The sequence below is a fragment of the Trichechus manatus genome, unplaced genomic scaffold (assembly GCF_000243295.1).
Source record: "Trichechus manatus latirostris isolate Lorelei unplaced genomic scaffold, TriManLat1.0 scaffold00055, whole genome shotgun sequence".
Lineage (NCBI taxonomy): Eukaryota > Metazoa > Chordata > Mammalia > Sirenia > Trichechidae > Trichechus > Trichechus manatus.
Genome location: NW_004443991.1, coordinates 1,485,283 through 1,511,392, shown reverse-complemented (window position 1 = coordinate 1,511,392; position 26,110 = coordinate 1,485,283). Strand labels below are relative to the sequence as shown.

Genomic DNA, 26,110 nt, shown 5'->3' with positions numbered 1-26,110 from the left:
TAAGTGACAAAAACAAGTTGTAAATCAACATAATATATATTTATATTTACAAACACAAACAGAGGGGAAAATCTGGAAGAATAGATACCACCAGGTTAATAAAGGTAGGCTAGTTTAAATTTTTTCTTCTCATCTATATATTTTCTTATTTTTATATAATTAGCATGCATATTTACTTAAATTTTAGATGGGTTTAGAAAACTGTATAGAAGGTAAAAAAAAGTAAATCCCAGTGAAGGGCCTCTACGAATAAAGTATAAAAGTTTTAGTGTAAGCATAAAACCAAAAAAAACCCAGAAAATAGATTTCTTTTTCAATATAGCCTTGGGAAAGCTGAAGAAAGCATAATCAAAATAAAGCAGAGCCTTGGGAAGAGAGCTGAGGTGTGGGTAGGGGGTTGGCAAGTCTCCTGCAATGTTATGCTGCTCTCTGTATGTTGAAAAGAGGTTGCAAGAGCTCCCTGGTCAGCCTCAAGGTTGCCCCTTGTTGCCAGACTAAGGCTAGGAAGACAAGTTCTAATCTAAAGTATCCAGTTACTCTCTGTCTCACATGGCCACCCCTGAAACCAGGAGTTACAAAAATCACTCCATTTAGTAATTCAAGTTGTTGTTGTTAGTCAACTCACGCTGATCCCATGTGTTACAGGGCAGAAGTGCTCCATAGGGTTTTCTTGGCTGTAATCTCTACAGAAGATCACCAGACCTTTTTTCCAAAGTATTGCAAAGTAGGTTCAAGCTGCCAACCTTTAGGCTAGTGGTTGAGCACAAACCTTCTCTGCCACCTAGGGACTTCAGTAAGAGAAGAGTAGGCAAAAAGCTGAGGCTTTCATCTGTATTCCAGAACAATCAGTCAGTTAGTACATCCATGAGAGACATACAGACACCTCCATTGATGCTTTAACATAGGAAAATAAACAGCACTTTGCTAAATGTTCTTTCCAAATTAAAATTGTGCTTACGTTTTAAAGGTATTATTCTTATCACTATCAGCAGCTCTTTGAAAATCATCTTCACTGGCATCTAGAAGCTGACTCACCGTCGTTACAGCAATTCTTTTTGCCTGTCAAGGAGAAAGCACCAATAATCATAGAAGATGCATATCATACATCAAAACCACTGCCATCACCGAGTTATTTGGTAGTAAGTGGCACCACTGGTATGGTAATTTAGGGGTAATTATTTTTCAAAATTAAATGCTCAGTTGTTGGTCTATATAAGGTGGCAGAGAGAATCAAGATAAGGTGAAGTGAAAAATATAAATTGAGGTAGTCAGGATACTTGGGTCTTTGAAGTTGACCTCCTAGCAAAGCGTTTGACAGAATACTCCTCCCACCTCCAAAAGCACAAAAGCAAATGTTGAGAAATAAAGGCAGAAAAAGAATAAGAAGAATGCAAGGGCTCTGGCTGTTAAAACATTACAGCCCACAACAGTTAGTATAATGTTATTACTTAAGAAAACTCTTTCTAGTTTTTCTTACAACCAAAAAAAATCAAGAGTACACCAGGCAGGTGATCTCTTCACCTTCTATTACTGTTTAACTGCCCTCTTTCGGGTATCGCTGCCTTTCTGTCTTTACTGGCTAATCCTTCCACAGATTCCACATTTGGTGGTCGATATTTTTCTCTTTCAGTTTCATTTAATCTGTTTTGTGATTTGAATCCCATCTACTTTCCAAAGGACCTGAGGTAACAAAATCTTTTTGAGACAAGACATTTAATGGGAATGGAAGAAAGGAGTGATATTTTCAGACCATGCCGATACTCAGCTGGTAGACACTGGGTCAGTCTCTATCGGTGGTTTATAGCCATGCTTGACCAATGCCCAACCAGTACTGATTGGGAAATGTTAACTATTGTCCTGATTTTCAGGTGCCAGAATTTAGTAGGTTATTTGAAATGTAAACCAGGTTTAAAGATGTCACAAAGCTAAGACGAAAATGCAAATAGAATTAGTAGAAAGGAATCACAGTTTAAGATAGCATATTCCAAAGTGAGTTCCTTGGAACACTAGTTACTTGGAATAGACTAGAATTGATGACGTCAAATGTACTTGGTAAACTTAATAATAAAGTGAAATAGACTTGACAATGTTCATTGTGGCTATCCCAAAGGTGAATAGTTGAACAAGGAGCCCTTCCGTTTTCCCTTTGAGAATCTCTCAGAAAGAGTACTAAACAAAAACAATTTTAAGCAACCTAAACCATTCCTGATCCTGTATCATGGTAAATGTTGGAGTTTGGATCTCTTTGTTTTCTTTTTCATTCCTCTTTTTTTTTTTTTTTTTTTTTAAGTCTTAAAGTTTTACCTCAGTTTCATTTGCAGGGCTGTTGAAGATGTTTCCAACCACATTAGCAGCAGAAGTGATGTTATCCGCAGTTAATTTACTAGCATTAAATGTTAAAATCTGGGCTTCAGCAGAAATTTTTTGTGCTTGCTGTGAGGTATTACATATCTGTTTAAAAAACAAAATAAAACTTTGCTTTATACATCTGTGTCTAAACACTTTGCAAGTAACTGCAAATTAATAAGCTGGAATTTATCAGAGCCTCAGTCTCCTGAACATCACATCCACTCAGTTTTTCATGTTTGCTTCTATCCTTTAGTAAAGTACGAAGTACATGCAGGCTAGTGGTTTTCCTAGCCTTTTGGCCTGCCAAGAGTAATTAACTATACAGACTGCCTTAGCTAGACCAGCACTACTCAAAGAGTGGTCCATGGACCAATGTCAGTGGTTTGTTATAAGCCTACCAGGAGACAGGCACAGAAATTGAGAGTAACTGTTCAGAAACTAATACAGCATTTTTATTTTTTGCAGAAAGGAAATAAATTTTTAGTTGTGATTCTTTTTTTATCGTTGTAAAAATATATGTAACACATTTGCAAATTCAACATTTTTCATATGTACAATTTAGTGACACCGATTACATTAACCAGGTTGTACAACCATCACCAATATCTATTGCCAGATTTTCCAACACCATAACCAGAAACTCAGTGCTTCCTAAACAATGACTGACCCCTTTTCCCTTTTTTCCACCCATGGTAACCACTAATAAACTTTGATCTCTATACATTTGCCTAGTCTAAATATTTCATATAAGTGAGATCATACAGTATTTGTCCTTTTGTGATTGGCTTACTTTACTCAGAATGATGTTTTCATCCATGTTGTAGCATGTATCAGGACTTCATTTCTCTTTATAGCTGAGTAATATTCCTTTGTGTATGTGTATATACTAAATTTTATTTATCCATTCATCTATTGGTAGGCATTTAGGTTGTTCCCACCTTTGGCTATTGTGAATAGTGCTGCAATACACATTGGGGTACGTGTGTCTATTTGTGTCACTGCTTTCAAGACTCTTGGGTGTATAACTAGGAGTGGAATTTTGGGTCATATTGTAGCTCTATGTTTAACTTTTGAGGAACTGCCAAAATGTTTTCCATAGCAGCTGTACCATTTTGCATTTCCCACTAGCAACGGATAAAGTTCCAATTTCTCCACATCCTCACCAGCATTGTTGTTTTCTGTTTGTTTTGTTTTGTTTTGTTTTGTTTTTATCTTAGCTATCCTATTGGGAGCAAAGTGGTATCTCATTGTGATTTTGATTTGCATCTTCCTAATGGCTAATAATGTTGACTACCATTTCATGTGCTTGTTGGCCATTTGTATATCTTCTCTGGTGAAATGTCTATTTAAGTCCTTTGCCCAATTTTTTTTTTATTGTGCTTTAAGTGAAAGTTTAGAGCTCAAGTTACTTTCTCATAAAAAATTTATACACATTTTTATGTGACCCTAGTTGTTCTCTCTATACTGAGACAGCACAATCATCCTTTTCACCCCAGATTTTCCATGTCCATTCAACCAGCTCCTGCCCCTTTCTAACTTCTGATCTCACCTCCGGACAGGAGCTGCCTATTTAGTCTCATGTATCTACTTGAGCTAAGAAGCACTCTCTCCACGAGTATCATTTTAAGTCCCATAGTCCAGTCTAATCTTTGCCTGAAGAATTGGCTTTGGAACGGTTTTTATTCTGGGTTAACAGAGAGTCCGGGGACCATGTCTTCTGGGTTTCCTCTAGTCTCAGTCAGACCATTTAATCTGGTCTTTTTACTAGAATTTGAGTTCTGCACCCCACTTTTCTCCTGCTCAGTCAGGGACTCTCTGTTGTGTTCCCTGTCAGGACAGTCATGGGTGGTAGCTGGGACCATCTAGTTCTTCTGGTCTCAGGCTGATGGAGTCTCTGATTTATGTGGCCCTTTCTGTCTCTTGGGCTAATACTTTGTGTCTTTGGTGTTCTTCATTCTTCTTTGCTCCAAGTGGGTTGAGACCAATTGATGCATCTCAGATGGCCGCTCATTAACTTTTAAGATCCCGGATGCTACTCACCAAAGTGGGATGCAGAACATTTTCTTAATAAACTTTGTTATGCCAGTTGACCTAGATGTCCCCTGAAACCATGGTTCTCAAACCCCTACTCCTGCTACTCTGTCCCTCGACGTGTTTGATTGTATTAAGGAAACTTCTTAGCTTTTGATTTTGTCCAGTTATGCTGACTTCCCCTGTATTGTGTGCTGTCCTTCCCTTTACCCAAGATAATTCTTTTCTACTATCTAGTCAGTGAATACCCCTCTCCCTCCCTCCTCCCCTTCATAACCATCAAAGAATGTTTTCTTCGGTGTTTAACCTTTTCTTGAGTTTTTGTAACTATGTTCTCATACAATATTTGTCCTTTTGCCACTGACTAATTTCACTTATGAGATGTTTCACGGATTCATCATTAATTCTTTATCATTGAGCAGTATTCCACTGTGTGAATATACCATAATTTGTTTATCCGTTCATCTGTTCATGGGCACTTAGGTTGTTTCCATCTTTTAGCTATTGTGAACAGTGCTGCAATGAACGCAGGTGTGAATATATCTATTCGTGTGATGGCTGTTATTTCTCTAGGATATATTTCAAGGAGTGGGATTGCTGGATCCTATGGTACTTCTATTTCTAGCTTTTTAAGGAAGGGACAAATCGATTTCCAAAGTGGTTGTACCATTTTACATTCCCATCAGCAGTGCATAAGTGTTCCAGTCTCTCTACAATCTCTCCAACATTTATTATTTTGTGTTTTTTGGGTTAATGCTAGCTTTGTTGGGGTGAGATGGTATCTCATTGTAGTTTTGATTTGCACTTCTTTAATGGCTAACTATCGTGAGCATTTCCTCATGTATCTGCTAGCTGCCTGAATGTCTTCTTTGGTAAAGTGCCTGTTCATATCCTTTGCCCATTTTTTAATAGGGCTGTTTGTGTTTTTGTTGTTGAGGTTTTGCAGTATCTTGTAGATTTTACAGATTAGACCCTGATAGGATATGTCATAGCCAAAAATTCTTTCCCAGTCTGTAGGTTGTCTTTTTACTCTTTTGGTGAAGTCTTTTGATGAGTATAAATGTTTGATTTTTAGGAGTTCCCAGTTATCTAGTTTCTCTTCTGGTGTTTGAGCATTGTTACTTATGATTTGTAATTTGTTTATGCCATGTATTAGGGCTCCTAGCATTGTCCCTATTTTTTCTTCCATGATCTTTATCATTTTCAATTCTATATTTAGGTCTTTGATCCATTTTGAGTTAGTTTTTGGGCATGGTGTGAGGTATGGGTCTTGTTTCAGTTTTTTGAAGATGGATATCCAGTTTCCCCAATTAACAGACTTCGGGCCTTTGTCAAACATCAGCTGCTCATAAGTGGATGAATTTATGTCTGTAGTTTCAATTCTCTTCCATTGGTCTATATATCTGTTGTTGTACCAGTAGCATGCTGTTTTGAGTACTGTGGCAGTGGCAGTATAATAGGTTCTAAAATCAGGTAGTGTGAGGCCTCCCACTTTGTTCTTCTTCTTCAGTAATGCTTTCCTTATCCAGGGCCTCTTCCCTTTCCATATGAAGTTGGTGATTTGTTTCTCTAACTCGTTAAAAAATGTTGTTGGAATTTGGATTGGGGTTGCATTGTATCTGTAGATGGCTTTGGGTAGAATTGACATTTTCACAATGTTGAGTCTTCCTATCCTTGAGCAAGGTATGTTTTTCCACTTATGTAGGTCTCTTTTGGTTTCTTGCAGTGGTGTCTTGTAGTTTTCATTGTATAGGTATTTTACGTCTCTGGTTAGGTTTATTCCTAAGTATTTTATCTTCTTGGGGGCTACTGTAAATGGCATTGATTTGGTGATTTCCTCTTCAAAGTTCTCTTTGTTGGTGTAGAGGAATCCACCTGATTTTTGTATGTTTATCTTGTATCATGACACTTTTCTGAAATCTTCTATTAGTTCCAGTAGTTTTCTTGTGGATTTTTTGGAGTTTTCTGTGTATAAGATCATATCATCTGCAAATAGAGATATCCTTTGCCCATTTTTTGATTGAGTTGTCTTTTTGTTGTTAAGTTGTATGAGTTCTTTATACATTTCTGCATATTAAACCCTTGTCCAATATATGGCTCCCCCCAAATTTCTCCCAGTCTGTAGGTTGTCTCTTCACTCATTGTTAAAGTCCTTTATTGAGCTTTTTTTTTTTTTAATTTTCATGAAGTCCGATTTATCTATTTTCACTTTTGTTGCTAGAACTTTGGGTGTTCATATAGCAATCTGACATAGTAATTTTATGCTATAGACTCTAATACTTTAAAAATTGTTTTTATATGTTGTATATCTTTTTTCCTTTCATTTTCCTAGAATTTATTTTTATGTATTTTACAAAATTATTGTTCTGCCAGTACACAATACTGGGGAAGCCAGCACAACTTGTTCAAGGAAAGGTCATGGAAGCTCCATAGACACATCCAAACTCCCTAAGGGACTGAATTGCTGGTCGGAGGGCTGTGGTCTCAGGGAACATCCAGCTAAACTGGCATAACACGGTTTATAAAGAAAATGTTCTGCATTCTACCTTGGTGAGTAGCATCTGAAGTCTTAAAAGCCTGTAAGCAGCCATCTAAGATACTCCACTGGTCTCACCCCTTCAGGAGCAAGGGAGAATGAAGAAAACAAGACACAAGGGAAAGATTAGTCCACAGGACTAATGGACCACAACTACCACGGCCCCCACCAGACTGAGTGCAGTACAACTAGATGGTGCCCAGTTACCACCACTGACTGCTCTGACAGGGATCAAAACAGAGGGTCCCAGACAGAGCTGGAGAAAAATGTAGAACAAAATTCTAACTCACAAAAAAAGACCAGGTTTACTGGCCTTACAGAGACTGGAGAAACCCCGAGAGTATGGCCCTCGGACACTCTTTTAGTTCACTAATGAAGTCACTCCTGAGAGTCACCATTCAGCCAAAGATTAGACAGCCCCATAAAACAAAATGAAACTAATGGGGTCCAATGGTCCAGGGACAAGGACTAGAAGGCAGGAAGTGACAGGAAAGCTGGTAATAGGGAACGTGAGGTCGAGAAGGAACAGTGTTGACATGTCGTGGGGTTGTTAACCTTTGTTATAAAACAATATGTGTACTGTTTAATGAGAAATTTTTTGTAGTATAAACCTTCATCTAAAGTACAAAAAAAAAAAAAAAAACATAAAACAAGACCTGAAAAAAATAGACACACATACCTTGTTCCTGGATGTGAAGTTTCCATATTGAAACGACAGTAATTTCTCAAAATTACTTTATAAAGATAATATAATTTTAATTATAAAACCTCTGTAATTTTAATGTAAATATTTAATGAAATTGTTCTTGAATTCATCCAAAAGACTAAACTCTTCAGAGTTATATTGTACAAAATTATCATTTGGAAACTCTCACAGTAATATTGATTGAGGCAAGAATCAACAATGAACACTAAAACTAGAGAGTGAAAGTTTCATGCATAAGAAGATATTATAGAATTTCAAAGTAATGCCCACATAATACTTATTAATTACAATGAGAAAATAGTAATTTAATAGCAGAAAAACATGGCAGGCACCATCTTAACTAAGTGATCCAAGTTAACGTCATTGGTAATAGGACAAATACATATCATATGCCTCCTGATGCAATGCACTGAGAAGGACACAGCATCATTTCTGTGACAATCCTGCCAAAAATGCACAATCTGAGTCTAATCGTGAGGAAATATCAGACAAACCCGAATTCAGGGACATTCTGCAAAATAACTGGCCTGTACCCTTCAAAAATGTCAAGTTCATGAAAGACAAGTCTGAGGAATTATTCACGTATAAAGGAAGCCAAAGAGACACACACAAAAAAATTATTGGCCTGCAATGGATTGGAAATTAAAATATTGGTTTTCAGCACAGATAATTTGGGAAGCACTGGCCAAGATAACTTTTTCAGGTACCATTTGGCCCCATGGCTCTGTGTTGTTAAGTTAAAACATTCTAATTCATATTGTCATTAAAGGAGTTGGATGTCAACACGAGGGTGGCTTAGTTCTCACTAGATGGCAGCATTATTTCAAAAATCAAACCAAGGTCACAGGCAATTCACACTTGGGGAAGTCAGAAACAATATCCAATCAGCAGACAGACAAAAACGAGTAACTCTCATTCAATAGCCGGGTACTTGCTATGTGTTAGATGTTTTATAGGTGTTATTACATTTAATACGAAACACAAGATTATGAGCTGAGCACTCTCATGCCCATTTTTCACCTGAGAAAGTCTCAGAGAGGCTGAGGAGCTCATCCAGATTTCACACAGCTTTTAAGTGGTGGAGCTAAAAGCGGCTTGTCTGACTCCAGAATCTGCAGTCTTTCCCCCAAGCCTGTATGGTTGGCGGTCACTCCCCATCCCCATCTGTGATAAGGGAGCCAGTGTGGTACACTGACAAGTGCATGGACTTTGAAATCAAGGGCAGCCCCGATACTTCCTGGCTGTGGTTCACTGGGCAAAACACTCAAGCTCTCTGTGTCACAGTTTCCTCTTCTATACAGTGGATACATTGTGATTATAAAGATCCCTAGATGGTGTAATTTGTGATCAACTACTAACCTAAAGGTTCATGGTTTGAACCCACACAGCAGTGCTATAGAAGAAAAGTCTGGCGATCTGCATCCATAAAGACTACAGCCAAGAAAACATTATGGAGCGTTTCTACTCTGTAACACATGGGGTCACCATGAGTCAGAATTGACTCAATAGCAACTAACAACAATAACAACTTGAGTTACTAGATGGATTGATTTTCGTTAGCTCCTGGTTCCAGGGGTGGCCATGTGAGATAGAGAGTAACCGGATACTTTAGGTTAGAACTTGTCTTCCAACAAGGGGCAACCTTGAGGCTGACCAGTAAGCTCTACCAATCCTTTGGCAGCAATGGGTACAAGTACAGGTGTATGGTTATAAGAATTAAATGTGATAAAATAATTTTTATAAACCAGCTGCTGTCGAGCCCAATTCTGACTCAAGGTGACCCCATGTCTTATGGAGTAGAACTGAGCTCCATAGGCTTTTCTCGGTTGTAATCTTTAGGAAAGGAGATTGTCGGGCCTCCCGAAGCACCATTGGGTGGGTTCAAAGTGCCAATCTTTCAATTAGTACTTGAGCACAAACCGTCTGAGCCACCCAGGAACTTTGATAAAATAATAACCTATGTAAAATTCTCTGCAGAGTATTTGGCATGCTTAAACTGGTGGTGCAATGGTTAAGTGCTTGACTGCTAACCAAAAGGTCAGCAGTTCGATCCCACCAGCCACTCCACAGGAGAAAGATGTGGCAGTCTGCTTCCATAAAGATTACAGCCTTGGAAACCCTATGGGGCAGTTCTACTCTATCCTATAGGGTCACTGTGAGTTGGAATTGACTCTATGGCAATAGGTTATAAGGTGCTCAATAACTGGTAAGTGTTATTAACTGTAATTATCTACAATATGAGAATAACATCAAACTCATGGAGATTTTATAAAGATTAAATGAGCTAACATATGTAACTTGCCCAGCACACACACAAAAAAACCAAACCCGTTGCCGTCGAGTCAATTCCAGCTTATAGCAACCCTGTAGAACAGGGTAGAACTGCCCCACAGGGTTTCCAAGTAGTGGCTGGTAGATTCGAACTGCTGACCTTTTGGTTAGCAGCTGAGCTCTTAACCACTTTGCTACCAGGGCACACATAAGAACCTACATAAAGGTGAGTTTCCTTTTCCTCCCCGTGGTAGGCCCCAAGTGTTAGCTCTTCCATGCATTTGCATCTCAGTACTTCCTTAGTCAAAATAATTTAATCTGCATGGAAAAAAACTAGTCAGACATACTTCTCATCTCACCTACTCAGCCCTGAACCCAGCTCCAGGGTCTAAATTTCCCTTTCTCAAAGATTCTTTAGTCATAGCTTTTTGTTTTTTGTTTGTTTTTACTTCATTCTGATACAATAGACCGTCGCAAGACCTTTCTTTTAGTATCAAATGACAGGTACTATGGATTGAACTGTGTCCCTCAAAAATATGTGTTGTAGATCCTAACCCCTATGCTTGTTGAAAGAAGGCTTGGTGGTGCAACGGCTGCAAACCAAAAGGTCAGTGGTTCAAACCCACCAGCGTTCCGAGGGCAGTTCTACTCTGTCACGTGGGGTCGCTATGAGTTAGAATGAACTCAGTGGCACACAACAACATACTTATGGATGTAATCTCATTAGGGAATAGGGTTTTCTTTGTTATATTAATGAGACCATATCATAGTAGGGTGTGTCTTAAGCCAATCACTTTTGACATATAAAAAGAGCAGATTAGGCACAGAAGCAAGGAAGCACAAATGGAGAAAGATTAATACCATGTGGAGATCACCAAGAAACCGAGGAAGAGAAGCTGAAAAAGAGACAAGGATTTTCTCCCAGAGCAGACATAGAAAGCCTTCCCCTAGAGACTGTGCCCTGAATTCACACTTCTAGCCTCCTAAACTGTGAAAAAACAGATTTCTGTTCTTTAAAGCCACCCACATATGGTATTTCTGTGAGAGCATCACTAAGAAACTGAGACAACTGGGATCCATTTTCAGTCAAGACTTCACTAGTCTACAAAGACAAGACCATTTATAATGCGCTATGGATTATATCATTTGGTGAAATAAAACCAGCAAGCCCAACTGTCCTTTTCCACAAACAGATGTCAACATTAAACAAATAAAAATGCTTTTAGTAACTAGTTTTTATTATTTCTGATTTGAGAGTCTTGGAGGCATTGATTTGACCACAAGGTATCTAAAGAACTAAAGCTTCACACATAGTCTGAACTTTTTCCAGTTGCCCATCTTATGGGCCACATGGCAGGCCTACCTGATTTTCCAATGTTTCCAGATTTTCGTTACAATTTCCTATTGTTGCATTTTCTAATTTTATCTCTCCATCTTTAGTAAGGTTGCACAGTCGGGTTGCCTTTGGAGATCCCGCTGTAATAAAAAGATTTAAAAAAAAAAGTGTTTGCTAAGATGGCCACAGCATTCACCAGTTCCTGTATACATGACCCTTTGTAATGGGTCTTTGATGCTTCTCCCAGGAAGAGATGGAACCTATTTCTCCACTCCCTGAATCTCGGTTGCCCTTGTGACTTGCTTTGACCAATAGAATGTGGAAGAAATTACGTTTTTGTGAATTCCAGAGCCTGGGTCTCAAGAAACCTGAAGCTTCAGCCTTCATCCTCTTGGAACACTGTCCTGAAATCTCCATGTAAGAAAGCAAGTTTACAGGGTGAGAGGCCATGTGGAGTAGTACCAAAGAACTCCAGCCAACAGCCAGCACCAATGCCCCAGACATGCGAGTGAGGTCATTTTGGACCTTATAGCAAAGCCCTGCTGCCACAGTTAACTCACAGAACTGTGAGTAATCTAAATCATTATTGTTTTAAGTCACTCAGTTTGAGGTGGTTTCATAACACAGACAATTACTACAAATATTTTAGGTATATAATACTTGTTGTCTTGAATTTTTTTAAATCAAGAATTCAAAAGACCAGTGGACCTCTTTCCTTCCTTTGGTGTCTGAAAGGAAGATCTGCCTTCCAGCAAGAGGGATATAATCGTTTTGAATTGAATGTAATGGGGGAATACTGTGCTGAGGGAAACAATATGAAAAATTCCTACTAGATGTTCAATTATATTTTGGTCTTTCTTTCTTTGTCTAAATTTGAGTAACACCTGAAAGGCAGAGGCTTCTATCAAATTGCAGCACCTCTTAGATATTTGGTTGGTTCTCAGTATATGCTTGTTGAATCATTCCTAGGATATCACCTGAGTCTCCCTAGCTCTATGTCCACATATGGCTAATGCTTAAGAGGGTGCTAATAGATTAAAATTACTTTCAGCTGTTATTAGAGAGGCACATGATCAGAAGATGAACTTCCCTTAGGACCAGCTTTGGACCAGCTGCTTCTTGAGGCAACAGCTGGAAGCTCTGAAATTAGAGGTAATGTTTACAACTTAAAGTAGAAGGTTTGAGTCAAGCTAACTTATGCAATGGCTCCACCTGTACTCCATGACATAATAAAACTTCAAACATAAGTAATATAGGACATAAATAATTTTTAAGTGGCCATATTTAAAATGCATCTTTTCTTCTATATTATCTACAAGTATGAATGTACCTACTCAAAATCGTTTAAAAGTTAGTTGGTCATTTACCATGCAAAATCTAGTGATTAAAAGTAATCATTAATATAAAACTAAAAGAAAATTTGCCCACAATTGGAATCTGTACTTTGAAAATTATTTTATAGGCTCAATTTGAAGTTCAAAGGTAAATATAATAAGCAGATTTTTATAATAGTTGCTCAGAAAATAAATAACTAAATGAAACGTGACGATTGTCTTGTCCCCAAAAGTGATACATATCAAACAAGTATGGCAATCTTGATAGGTATGTTTCTGACATTTTTTGCTCTTCCTGATTCAGTAGTATACAGTTACTTTTTGTAAGCTGTACCCATTTTATAAGTTATTGTGAAATATCTAACACACAAATTGGTATAAGAAATATACCAGTGTAAGAAATAATTGACAGTACAGTTGTAGTCCCTCTTTTACCTTCTGAGCTTTCAGTCAAGAGGCTGAAAGAAGCTATGTAAAGGGTAGGATCATGGATAAATGGAAAGCATATCTACATAACCCCTTAGAATAAATAAGGTAAATTAGTACATAGGAAAGAGCAGTATCTATTATTTATTTAGCCTTTCAAAGAGCTCTTGGCATACACATAAAATGAATATCTAAATAAAATGTGAAATTCTCCCCAAGATCATTACTGACAGTGGTGTTATCAAACATTTTCAATAACTGGCTATGTTTCGGAGGTATCCACTTCCATAGGAAGTGGGGGATACCTGCAGGAAGATGTGAGAGGTGAGGCATTAGGCAGATGAAAGTCAATGTAAGCAAAGGGCAGGTAAAACATTTAGGGAAAGTGATGTGTCATAATGGGCTCTAATTCTCAGGAATGGGATCTATATGTTTCTAAAGGCTATTGCCAGAAGATATTGCCCACTGTAGCACTGAAATCAAAGAAGTCATCAAAATCCTGGGTATTAGCAGGGAGCACATTAGAAACAGGAAATATTATTTGCTACTTTACTCTTGGAATGCCTCTATGTAAAGTTTTAAATTGTCATGTGGAATAAATGACATTTTCTTTTGTCAAGAAAGTATGAAGAAGCTTCCAGGATGCACAACTAAAATGACTAAGAGCTACCATATGTTGATAGACTTATCTGTGCATCTCTAGCTGGAAAGATGGAGTCTGAGAGTGGATATAATGTCAGTCTATAATCTAAACTAATTTAAAAATGTGGGACAAATTATACAACTCAAAGAGCAGGAGATAGAATAAGTTAAAAAAATAAGCCAATTAAAGAAGGACTTACAGGAATTCATAAGCGACTGATCCATTTTGAAGTTTTGAGGAAAATTAAGATTATGTGAGGTACTTCCCTAAATTTTGAACATTGGCATCATGAAAAGTAGTCAAGCTCATCCAAAAAACTTTCCTTGATACTTGGGACCTGATACTAGTTGGAGGGACCATAGGTCTAACCCAACATAGAGATTCTTATGCCTAAGCAGAGATGTTTGAAAAACACATACCATTTGGAGTGCCTACTTCACATGTTTGTGTGGAAGGTCCATATTTTCCCGCTGGAATTTTTCGAAAAGTTAAATTATCATAATTACTTTCTTCACAGAAATTAACTGTAATGGAAAGAAAAAAAATTCATCCTAAGCATACTTTTCTTTTTCAAGTTTGAAACTAGATCAAAGTTAAAGTTCAGAACCTACCTAGTGTAATTTAAAGAGTGATAGAAGGCCTACGTGACCCCATGACCTGCCAGGGAATTCCATACTTTCGTATCTAGTGAAGATAACTGGCATTAGAGATACTAGTAGTTTAGGTAACAGGTTAGTGTAGGAAAAAAAAAAAAGCATAATATATAACTGGGTAGAGGTGGGACATGGGCACTAGCACACAGTGTGTTGACCAGTTGCAATCTTGAGAATTAAAGATCTTGCCAGTGGCAAGGGGCATTATGAGGATGTGGTTCAAAGAAAAAAGACTGAAGTCATTGGGTGCCTGTGATGTGCTCACTAGTAGGAGTGCCGGAAATGACAGGAGAGGGGCTTCTAGGGCTCCGGATCCTGAGTAGGAAACAGAAAGTGTGCAATGTTGGGAAGCACACTTCAGATCAACAAGTGGCTTTGAATTTTGATTCTAAGATACCATTGACTGAAGTCAAACCACTGATTTAATAATAACTTTTCAAGGAAAAAGTAGCCCTGGTGGTGCAATGTTTACAGCAATCCACTGCTAACTGAAAGGTCAGCGGTTCGAAACCACCATCGGCTTCTTCCATAGAGATTTACAGCCTTGGAAACCCCATGGGGTCACTAGGAGTCAGAATCTACTTGATGGCAGTGGGTTTTTTAGTTGTTTCAAGGAAAAGAGAAAAAAGACAAAAAAATTATGTAAGTATACACTTTGACAGGAAGCTGTATCTTGATTTCAGAAAAGGTAAATATGTTAAAATTTTGATATTTGAATTCGGGTAATATGACATATCACCAACTGAAAGGATCTGTGGGAACCATCTCAAACTTTGCCCTCATTTAGGCCCTGCAGCTAGGAAAAAAAAAAAAAAATGCAACTATGGGTTTACAGAGAAACTTGGCATTTGGAGACAGACAATGTTCAGGTCTATAGCCTAGGAAGAAAACTCAGTAACTCAATAAAAATTCAATAAAATGTATTTATGGAACTGATAAACATATTTTAACATTATTACCATTATGGCTATTGTTACTGTAATTGTTAACTGAGGCTTCTAGAAGCTTTGCTTCTATCATTATTAACACAAGAGTCACCCAAACCTCACACCCTGGTATTATTCCAAGTGACTTACCGATTGTACATCTCAGACCTTTCCATTCTTCTGTACAAATACATCTGCCATTATCCCAGGTTCCACCATGCCTGCAGAACTCTATTGGGATGGTCGATGGGGGTGTAAATGTTCCTAAAGCCGCAATAAATAACAAAATACTTCATGAAATAACTGGTTAGTTTCTCCATTCAGGGTTGTGGCCATTTAGTCTCTGTATGTAAAACTGTTCTTTTGAATGTCATTGCTGAAAACTAGCCTCTATAATATCATCATCAACAAAAATACACACTGAAAATATACACAGGGTATACAATGCTTATTAGATGTTATGGGTTTTTTTTTTTTTTTTTTTTGGTATATTTGAGAGACACAAAACCTTGTCCAAGAAGATTATAATAGCTTTAGTGAAACAGGAGATTATATAGCTTAGATAGATAAATGATGATAGATTAATAGATAGACAGACAAACCAAATCAACATGCAGACTTACAAGTGCTGTAAGATTTCAAAGAAGAGATGTTGAGGACAGGGCTAACACAGCCAGGGAAGACTTTCCAGAAGATGTGGTATTTGAATTAAGTTTTAATATTAAATCTAGAAAAGCCAGGTAAAAATGGGTGGCCCAATTAGGCAGGATACAAAGTGCAATAAAACAAAAACATGTAAGTATTGATGTGTCCAAGTAACATGAAAAATTTAACATACTAGGAGCATTGATTCTATGCGGCGTAACAGAAAGACATGGACTACATTGTGAGGAGCCTTTTTGACCAAGCTAAGAAGATTTAATCCTGAATTAGCCTAGAGAGATGTTAAAACAAGGGACTGACATAATCAGTAATGTTTCTTAGGGGGATACTTCAGGCAGAGGGGAAGTGAATGAAGCTAAAAAGGAATATATAATAAGTATAAGCATATGATACTTATTATATGAATGAAATGCAAAAGTAGGCAACAAAGAAGAAGGATCCATAGTTTGGAAAATATGGTCTTGGTGATGGAAATGACGTCAGAGATCACATGATAGAATTTTGCAAGACCAACGGCTTTGGCTTATTCCTTGCAAATACCTTTTTTCAGCAACAAACGGCGACTATACACATGAACTTTGCCAAATGGAATACACAGAATCAAACTGACTACATCTCTGGAAGGAGACGATGGAGAAGCTCAATAGCATCTGCCAGGGGCCGAAGGCAGAACAGACCAATTGCTTATATCCCAGTTCAAGCTGAAGCTGAAGAAAATTAAAACAAGTCCACGAGAGATAAATATGACCTTGAGTATATCCCACCTGAATTTAGAGACCATCTCAAGAATAGATTTGACGCATTGAACACCAATGACCGAACACCAGGTGAGTTATGGGATGACATCAAGGACATCATACATTGTAAAAATGGCTTGTGGGCGGTATCTGACCTCCTCTAACTTCACAAGAGGGAAAGAGAATCAAGATCAACAGCCCAAGGCTGATTTCTATGAGGCAGAGGTCAGACATTCTCCTCTCTCCAACATCTTTACCAATTCCGGCACCAACCACCCCTCCAACAGCACTACTTCTCTGCTGGGTTCGATAATTCATTGCAATGGCCACACAGAACTCACAGATCATACTCACGATTATGGAGTTTATTAGGGAGGTTACAAGTTATGATTCAGGCTCAGGAACACTCAGGATACAGTTCTTCCATCAAGACAGCCTCTTCCCAGCCATGCTCACAGGAACATATCTCCCTGGCCCCTGGCCTCTGCCCAAAGGCACTCAGCTTTCTCCCTCCATGGGCCAGGAAGCCCACCACACCTTCTCCTGTTCCCAGGTCTCTGCACAAGGGAAAGATGAGTCCAAAGGACTAATGGACCACAAATACCACAACCTCCACCAGACTGAGCCCAGACCAAACAGATGGTGACCACTTACCACCACTGACTGCTCTGGCAGGGATCACAATAGAGGATCCTAGACAGAGCTGGAGAAAAATGTAGAACAAAATTCAAATTCACAAAACAAACAAACAAACAAAAAAAAATCCAGGCTTGCTAGTCTGACAGAGACTGGAGAAACCCCAAGACTATGGTCCCCAGACACCCTTTTAACTCAGTACTGATGTCACTCCTGAGGTTCACCCTTCAGCCAAAGATTAGGCAGGCCTGTAAAACAAAATGAGACTAAATGGCCACACCAGCTCAAGGGCAGGGATGAGAAAGCAAGAGGGGACAAGAAAACTGGTAATGTCGTGGAGTTGGCAACCAATGTCACAAAACAATATGTGTATTAATGGTTTAATGAGAAACTAGTTTGCTCTGTAAACCTTCATCTAAAGTACAATTAAAACAAAATACTTCTTTTCTCATACCGGCTGAGTAACATTCCTGTCTTAGTTATCTAGTGCTGCTATAACAGAAATATCACAAGTCGATGGCTTTAACAAAGAAAAATTTAGTCTCTCACAGTTTAGGTGGTTAGAAGTCCAAATTCAGGGTGCCAGCTCTAGGGGAAGGCCCTCTCTCTCCATTGGCTCTAGAGGAAGGTCCTTGTCATCAATCTTCCCCTTGTCTAGGAGGTTCTCAGCACAGGTACCCCAGGTCCAAAGGAAGTGCTCTGCTCCTGGCGCTGCTTTCTGGATGGTGTGAGGTCCCCTTGTCTCTCTGCTGGATTTCTCTTTTATATCTCAAAAGAGATTGATTCAAGACACAACCTAATCATGTAGATTGAGTCAGGTCTCATTAATATAACTGCTTCTAATCCTCCCTCATTAACATCATAGAGGTAGGATTTATGACACATAGGAAAATCACATCAGATGGAAAAATGGTGGACAGTCACACAATACTGGGAATCATGGACTAGACAAGTTGACACACATTTTTGGGGGACACAATTCAACCCACAATAATTCCATTGTATGCACAGGCAGTTCCCAGGTCACAAACGCCCGTCTTACAGACAACTCATACTTAAGAACAGACTATCATAAAGCCATTTCTCTTCAATTTGTCATTCCTGGCATAGTAGACCATATGATTGTCTAATTAAAAATATCCAGTACCAGTTCATTTCAGCTCACTAATACCTAAGATATCAATCTTTATGTGTTCCATTTCATTTTTGCCAACTTCCAATTTTCCTAGATTCATACTGTGTACATTCTATGTTCTCATTATTAATGGATGTTTGCAGCTGTTCTCATTTCGGGTCGTGCCACATTAACAGATGAATGTCCCAAAAGCTTGATTCCATTCACATCGTTAAGGCTGACTCTCCTTTGAGGAGGCAGCTCTTCCCCAGTCGTCTTTTGAGTGCCTTCCAACCTGAGGGGCTCATCTTCTGGCACTGTATCAGACAATGTTCTGTTGCTATTCATAAGGTTTTTGCTGGCCAGTTTTTTCAGAAGTAGACTGCCAGTTCCTTCTTCCTAATCTGTCTTAGTCTGGAAGCTCCACTGAAACCTGTCCACCAAGATTGACCCTGCTCGTATTTGAAATACCAGTGGCAAACCTTCCAGTATCACAGCAACATGCAAGCCACCACAGTACAACAAACTGATTTTGAATCACGCAATTATATGGTCTACTATGCCAGGAACAACAAATTGAAGAGGAATGATGTTGCATTCATAGCCAAAAAGAACATTTCAAGATCTGTCGTGAAGTACAACACTGTCAGCGATAGGATAAAATCCATACGCCTACAAAGAAGACCGGTTAATATGACTATTATTCAAATTTACACACCAACCACTAAGGCCAAAGATGAAGAAATTGAAAATTTTTACCAACTTCTGTAGTCTAAAATTGATCAAACATGCAATCAAGATGCAGTGATAATTACTGATGATTGGAATGTGAAAGTTGGAAACAAAGAAGAAGGATTGGTAGTTGGAAAACATGGCCTTGGTGATAGAAACAATGCCGGGGATTGCATGATGAATTTTGCAATACCAATGACTTATTCATTGCTAGTACCTTTTTTCAACAACATAAACGGCTACTATACACATGGACCTTACCTGATGGAATACACAGGAATCAAATAGACTACATCTGTGGAAAGAGACGACAGAAAAGCTCAATATCATCAGTCAGAACAAGGCCAGGGGCCGACTGTGGAACAGACCATCAATTGCTCATATGCAAGTTCAAGTTGAAGCTGAAGAAAACTAGAATAAGTCCATGAGAGCCAAAGTACCACCTTGAATATATCCCACCTGAATTTAGAGACCATCTCAAGATAAATTTGATGCATTGAACACTGATGGCCGAAGACCAGATGAGTTGTGGAATGACATCAAGGACATAATACATGAAGCAAGAGGTCATTAAGAAGACAGGAAAGACAGAAAAGACCAAAATGGATGTCAGAAGAGACTCTGAAACTTGCTCTTGAACACAGAGTACCTAATATAAATGGAAGAAATGATGAAGTAAAAGAGCTGAACCGAAGATTTCAAAGGACAGCTCGAGAAGACAAAGTAAAGTATTGTAATGAAATGTGCAAAGACCTGGAGATAGAGAATCAAAAGGGAAGAACACACTCGGAATTTTTCAAGCTGAAAGAACTTTAAAAAATTTCACTCCTAGAGTTGCAATATTGAAGGATTCCATGGGGAAAATATTAAACGATGCAGGAAGCATCAAAAGAACATGGGCGGAATACACAGTCACTGTACCAAAATGAACTGGTCGAAGTTCAACCATTTCAGAAGGCAGTGTAACCTGATCCTATGAATGCCAGTCCTTAAACTGGCCCAAGTCAGAGTTGGCCTGACTCGCATGCACAGAAGGGCCAGCTGTGACCGTTAATTGACCTCAACAGAGGACGCAGCAACAGGTGGAATGAATCAGAAGGAAAATCGTAACCCACACCCTATTCCGAAGCTGAGGTCTGACAAGTACCATGTCGCCTCCTGTTTCCCAGCTGCTTTCCAGAATTTTCCCCAGTACACCTGTGCGGCTGCCATCGTGCTGCCTAAATCGCATATAAGCCCTGCTTCCCCATAGCTCGGGTAGTCAGATCTGAGGAACTTCCTCCTGGCTCCTTGTTCTACACATTGCAATAAAGTTACATTCTCTTTCTCGAAGACCAGCGTTCAGATTATTGACAGGCCTGAGCGTGCTGGATAGAACTCACCTTCAAGTGTTCAGTAACAATTTTGGCACCCCAGACTGGACCAGCGGATCATACATACCCTCCATCCAGAGCCCAGTACCCCCTCGATCGTGAGTGGAGCCTCCACAAACCCTCAGTGCACACCTAGCCTCTTGTTCGGGAGGATCGAGTGGGTCTCCTAACTGCTACTGAGGAGGCGACCGGCCTGAGGTGCTTTTACTTGGAGAATAAGAAAGTGACTCAGGTATGGACATCCACTAGGTAAGTGCCCTCAAAATTTCTCTTGTTAAGTGTAAGTAGTTAGGATTGGAGATAGGGAGGTATCTGAAGGATCGAAAGCAGGACTAAGACATCCCCATTAAGGGGGATTGAAACCCTACTAAGACACCCTCGTTACTTGCTCCGACACTCCCCCTAGCCTACAACAGAGAATGGGCACCCTAGTTTCTGGTCGACTGAGGTCCTAGTTATGGTTCTGGTTCTGAATGAGTACGTGAGTGAGTGAAATATGGGAGACTAACCTAGTGTACCTTTACTGGTGCTAGCATCTTACAGTTAGATCTGTTTTGCAAAAGAGAGGGAAAATGGGATGAAATCCCCTACATAGAAACCTTTATGTCTCTCTGGCAAAATAAAAACCTACAAAAACAGTGTAAGCTAATGGGGCAGGGGAAAAAGGAAGGGAAGAGAAGCTCCACCTGGAGAGGTCTGGGGCAAAAGTCAGGCCAGATAAGCGAGATGATTGATAGGGGGCCAGGGTCTTCTGGTTCCTCCCAGGCAGAGGCCCGAGGCCATATGCATACGAATAGGAAGATAGTTAAGGTGTGGAGAAGAGAGGACAAATCTAGAATGTTTTAAAAAAGGGTTACATGTTTAGGTTTCTCTTTCCTAATGTTGTACAGAAGGAATACCTAACTGCATATGCTAAAACAGTAACTATGATTTGCCTGGGAGAAACACAGGCTTTTTGTTTCAAGTCGGTAGCCCTGTGTACAGAGAGGTGCTTAGGTCAAAAACCTGAGCTCCACCCAGATTTGTATTTATCTCCACCTGTGCCCCCTCCACCTTATCCACCTGGAGTTTTGGGACTGGTTCCCAGCCCTGCACCTGCGCTGGGGCTGGCAGGGCCTTGTGCCAACTGCAGCAGCGACTACTGCTACCCCTTCGGTGGAACCCTCCGCCAACTCTCCAGCAAATTGCTCATCGTCCCCTAATGAGTCAGAAATTCCTGGTCCTGCCCAGGGAATAGCGTCCCCAGCACACACCTGTAGTGGGGTGCAATGTGGCCAGGGATCCACCCAAGTCTCCTCAGGGTAATTTCCACTGAGACAAATGCCTACTGGATTGGATCACAATGGCCAGCCTAGAGGGTTTTCTGGGTCCATACAGTTTTGGGACCTCTGCTCAAAAGGCAGAACTTATTGCTTTAACCCAAGCCCTCCAACTGAGCTCCAAGGAACGGACCAGTATATACACAGATTCCAGGTATGTCTTTGCAGGGCTTCATGCCCGCGGAGCCATCTGGAAAGAAAGAGGGCTCCTAACTTCAGGTGAAGGGGAAATAAAACATGCAGAGGAGATTTTAGCCCTCCTAGAAGCAGTAAATTTACCAGCAGAAGTGGCAGTTATGTGCTGCCTCAGACATCAGAGAGGAAAATCTCACATAATTAAAGGAAATCACCTTGCTGATTAGGCAGCCAAACAAGCAGCTAGGACAAAAAACTCCACCAACTGCCTTGCTATAATTCCTAATCTTCAGCTGCCAGAAAACCCCCAGTACACTGATTGTGAGATAAACAGAGCTTATGAATGGGGCTTTGACCTTAACAACAGAGCAGAGGACGAGCGGTTTTAAGATTCCCAAGGATAGGTGTTAATACCAGAACACCTGATGCACCTGATAATAAAGGCAGCTCATGAGAGCACACATTACAGTCGGGATGCTATAGTTCCCTGGCTAGCCAAACTGATTAAAGGGCCTAATCTACAAAAGGCTATTCAAAAATAGGCCTGCCATTTCACAGGCTGTGGGAATGGACCTGGAGAGGAGTGACAAGTAGACTTTACTGTTATGCCAACAGCTAAAGGAGGTTTCAAATATCTCTTAGTGTTTGTAGACACTTTTACTGGATGGGTAGAAGACTTCCCCTGCCAAACAGAAAAGGTGTCAGAGGTAAGCAAATCTCTTCTTAATGAAATTATTCCTAGATTTGGCCTACCTTATTCAATTCAAAGCGATAATGGAGGAGATTTTGTATCCAAGGTTACCAAGAAGTTTCAGGGCATTTAGGAATCCGGTGGAAATCACACACTTCCTGGAGGCCACAGTATGAACCACACCTTAAAGAAGACATTAGCTAAGCTCTGCCAAGAGACCAACCTGTCCTGGATCAACTGCTACACATTGCCCTGTTGAGAGTCCGAGTGGCCCCTAGAAGCAGGCTCCAGTTGAGCCCCTCTGAAATGCTGTATGGGAGACCCTTCCTTAAGCAGCCTGGGGATGTAGTGCTTAGTGTTTACAAATATCTTAGTGTTTCCAGGTATCTTAGGTCACTATATGTAACTCTGAAAGCTATTAACCAGTATGTTTCTAGTCATATGTTCTTTCCCACAGATACCCCTCTTCATCTCATAAAGAAGTGGGGCAGCCATCATTCTCATAGTCAGCTTCAACCCAAGTGGACCAGTCCTTATGAAGTTCTAGTCACCCACTCCTTGGTGAAGGTAGCTAGAGTCAAGCCTTGGATCCACTACACCAGGGTGAAGTATGCGCTCATAGATCCAAAGTCTTCCCCTACAGGCACAGTTCACCAAAGTGCAGAATATTTATGGGACTACAAAGACAGCCAACCCCCCTGAACCAGGGTGGGAGTAGGAGCCACTAGAAGACTTAAGACTACTCTTTAAGAAACAGCCTCAGCCTCCATATATACTTTCTTCTACTCTATAGTTCTCCTTTTCCACACTAAGTCTTCTTTGCCTGCTACCCCCAGGAGCTAATCATTCTTTGTCTGTTCCTAGGTCCCTAAAACTCTGCCCCCTGTCAGCAGAAGTAGCCAGATGAGTCACAGATCCTTATCCCTTAAGATTAAGATTAAAGAATTGCTATAATTCAAGAACTGATGGTGTTGAAGGAAGAGGTCCAAGCTGCACTGAAAGCATTGGCAAAAAATAGGCTCCAGGAATTGACGGAATACCAATTCAGATATTTCAACAAACAGATGCAGCGCTGGAAGTATTCACTTGTTTATGCCAAGAAATTTGGAAGACAGCTACCTGGTCAACCAACTGGAAGAGATTCATATTTACACCCATTCCAAAGAAAGGTGATCCAACAGAATGCAAAAATTATTGAACAATATTATTAATGTCACACACAAGTAGAATTTTGCTGAAGATCATTCAAAAGTGGTTGCAGCAGTATATCAACAAGGAACTGCCAGAAATTCAAGTCAGATTCGAAAGAGAATGTGGAACAAGGGATGGCATTACTGATGTCAGACGGATCGTGGCTGAAAGTGGAGAATATCAGAAAGATGTTTACCTGCGTTTTATTGACTATGCAAAGGCATTCAACTGTGTGAATCATAACAAATTATGGACAACATTGTGAAGAATAGGAATTCCAGAACACTTAATTGTGCCCATGAGGAGCCTGTACTTAGACCAAGAGGCAGTCATTTGAACAGAACAAGAGGATACTGCATGGTTTGAAGTTAAGAAAGGCGTGCATCAGGGTTGTATTCTTTCACCATACTTAAAATGCAATCTGTAGGCTGAGCAAATAATCTGAGAAACTGGACAATAAAAAGAAGAACACAGCATCAGGATTGAGTGAAGACACACTAACAACCTCTGATATACAGATGACATAATCTTGCTGGCTGAAAGTAAGGAGGACTTAAAGTACTTACTGATGAAAATCAAAGACCATAGCCTTCAGTATGGATTACACCTCAACATAAAGGAAACAAAAATCCTCACAACTGGACCAGTAAACAACATCATGATAAACGGAGAGAAGATTGAAGTTGTCAAGGATTTCTTTTTACTTGGATTCACAATCAACACCCATGGAGGAAGAAGTCAAGAAATCAAACTATGCATTGCATTGGGCAAATATGCTGCAAAATACCCCTTTAAAGTGTTAAAAAGTGGGACTTCCGGCAACATGGCACTCTAGGGAGAAGCACCACGCTGTCCCTCCACAGAAAAGGTCTGAAAAACTAAGCCAAACAGAGAAAACAGCAATCCTGAAACCCTAAAACATCAAATGAAGAGATAAAGAACTTAGCCAAGCACCAAATGGAGTGAGAAAACTGACAGAGAACAGAGAGCGAGGAGAGGTTCGTGCAGAGGTCCCCTATCAGCTAACGCAGCACAGATCTGCCATCTTGTACTCCTATCAGAGACTAGCAAATAGGGGGTACAAGAAAGCAGCTTCATGGAGCTTCCAGCAGGAGACAAAACAACCAGTAATTGGCGATATACACTTTCCCACCCCCAACACCCCATCCTTCTTCACCCCTACTTGGCCCACAGTCTCTTGGCCGGGAAGCACCAGCTGCTTGGATTCCACCCACCCACACTGGCCGACTCCCTTTGTGCCATTTGTTGGCTGCTGGTGTTGCTTTTTTCTGCTTCTTTTGATTTCTTCCTTACCTCTCACCACCTCTCCCTCCTTTCACTCAAATACCTGGCTCCGTGCACCATCTTTGCTTCTTCCTGGGGGGCTGCAGAGCTCCATTCGAGTGTGGAATTGCTACCCAGTCTGGGCTGCCACACTGGTGGGATCCTGGGGCTTTTGTTTGTTTGTTTGTTTTGAATTGTTTATTTGTTTTCTTTTCCTTTTCTCAAGTTGGGAGCCCTTTCTGGCTGGGCAGTTCTACGTGTCTTGGGACCTACCCCCTCAGCTTGCACAGACGTGCAGAGGGATCCCTGAGAGCATTTCTTTCTTTTTCTGGGTTTTTTTTTTTTCCTTTCTGTTTTTTGGGGGGCTTTTCTTGTACTTTTTTTTTAAATTTGTTTTGTTTTCTTTTCCCTTTTTGTCTTTCTTCATTACTCAGTTTCTCGTCTCTCTATACCTTCCTTCTCTTCCTGTCCCCTGAATACCTGGCACTGAATTCCTCCATTCCTTCTAGCCAGGCTGTACTGCAACACCTGGGAACAACTTCCCCAGACCTCGTACTGCACCAGTGGGATCCCTAGGAGCTTTACTGTTCTTTTTTCTTTCAATTTTTATTTATTCATTCTTTTCTTTTTTTAATTCTTCTTCCCCTTTTTGTTTTTCTCCATTTCATAGTCTCTCTTCTCTCCACTCCAACGGCAAGCTCCCCAGCACTCTTTTTTGTTTCTATGTTTTTGGCTCCTGTTCCTCTCTCCCATACCCATCTTAGCTCCACACATCACAGTCTCCCCCCTCCATCCTGCCTACTTGCACCGTGCGGTTAACATCACACCACCAAGCAGCACAGGCACGGCCTACCGGAACCTGCCCTGCATGGATTACTGACCTGCCCTGGTGGCTATAGTAAGTGCCACAAACAACCCATCCCAGCAACTCCTCTTCAGCGAGACCTGCCCTGCTGTACCATATCAGAGTGACTGACCCTGCCAATTGGAGAATAAGGTGAAAAGTATCGTGCCTACAGACAAG

The 26,110-nt window shown here is 40.1% G+C and overlaps 1 protein-coding gene across 1 annotated transcript in view; it reads right to left on the bottom strand.

Moving 5' to 3' along the window:
* The window catches only part of ADGRG7 (adhesion G protein-coupled receptor G7), a 118,954-nt gene that overhangs the window by 76,880 nt on the left and 15,964 nt on the right, over positions 1-26,110 (bottom strand). Inside the window, exons 2-6 of the mRNA XM_004378165.2 lie at positions 15,362-15,475; positions 14,052-14,156; positions 11,257-11,369; positions 2,305-2,451; positions 959-1,059 (exon numbers count right to left, since the gene is read on the bottom strand). Of these exons, the coding sequence (XP_004378222.1) occupies positions 959-1,059; positions 2,305-2,451; positions 11,257-11,369; positions 14,052-14,156; positions 15,362-15,475 (580 nt within the window). The remainder of the gene's footprint in view (positions 1-958; positions 1,060-2,304; positions 2,452-11,256; positions 11,370-14,051; positions 14,157-15,361; positions 15,476-26,110) is intronic.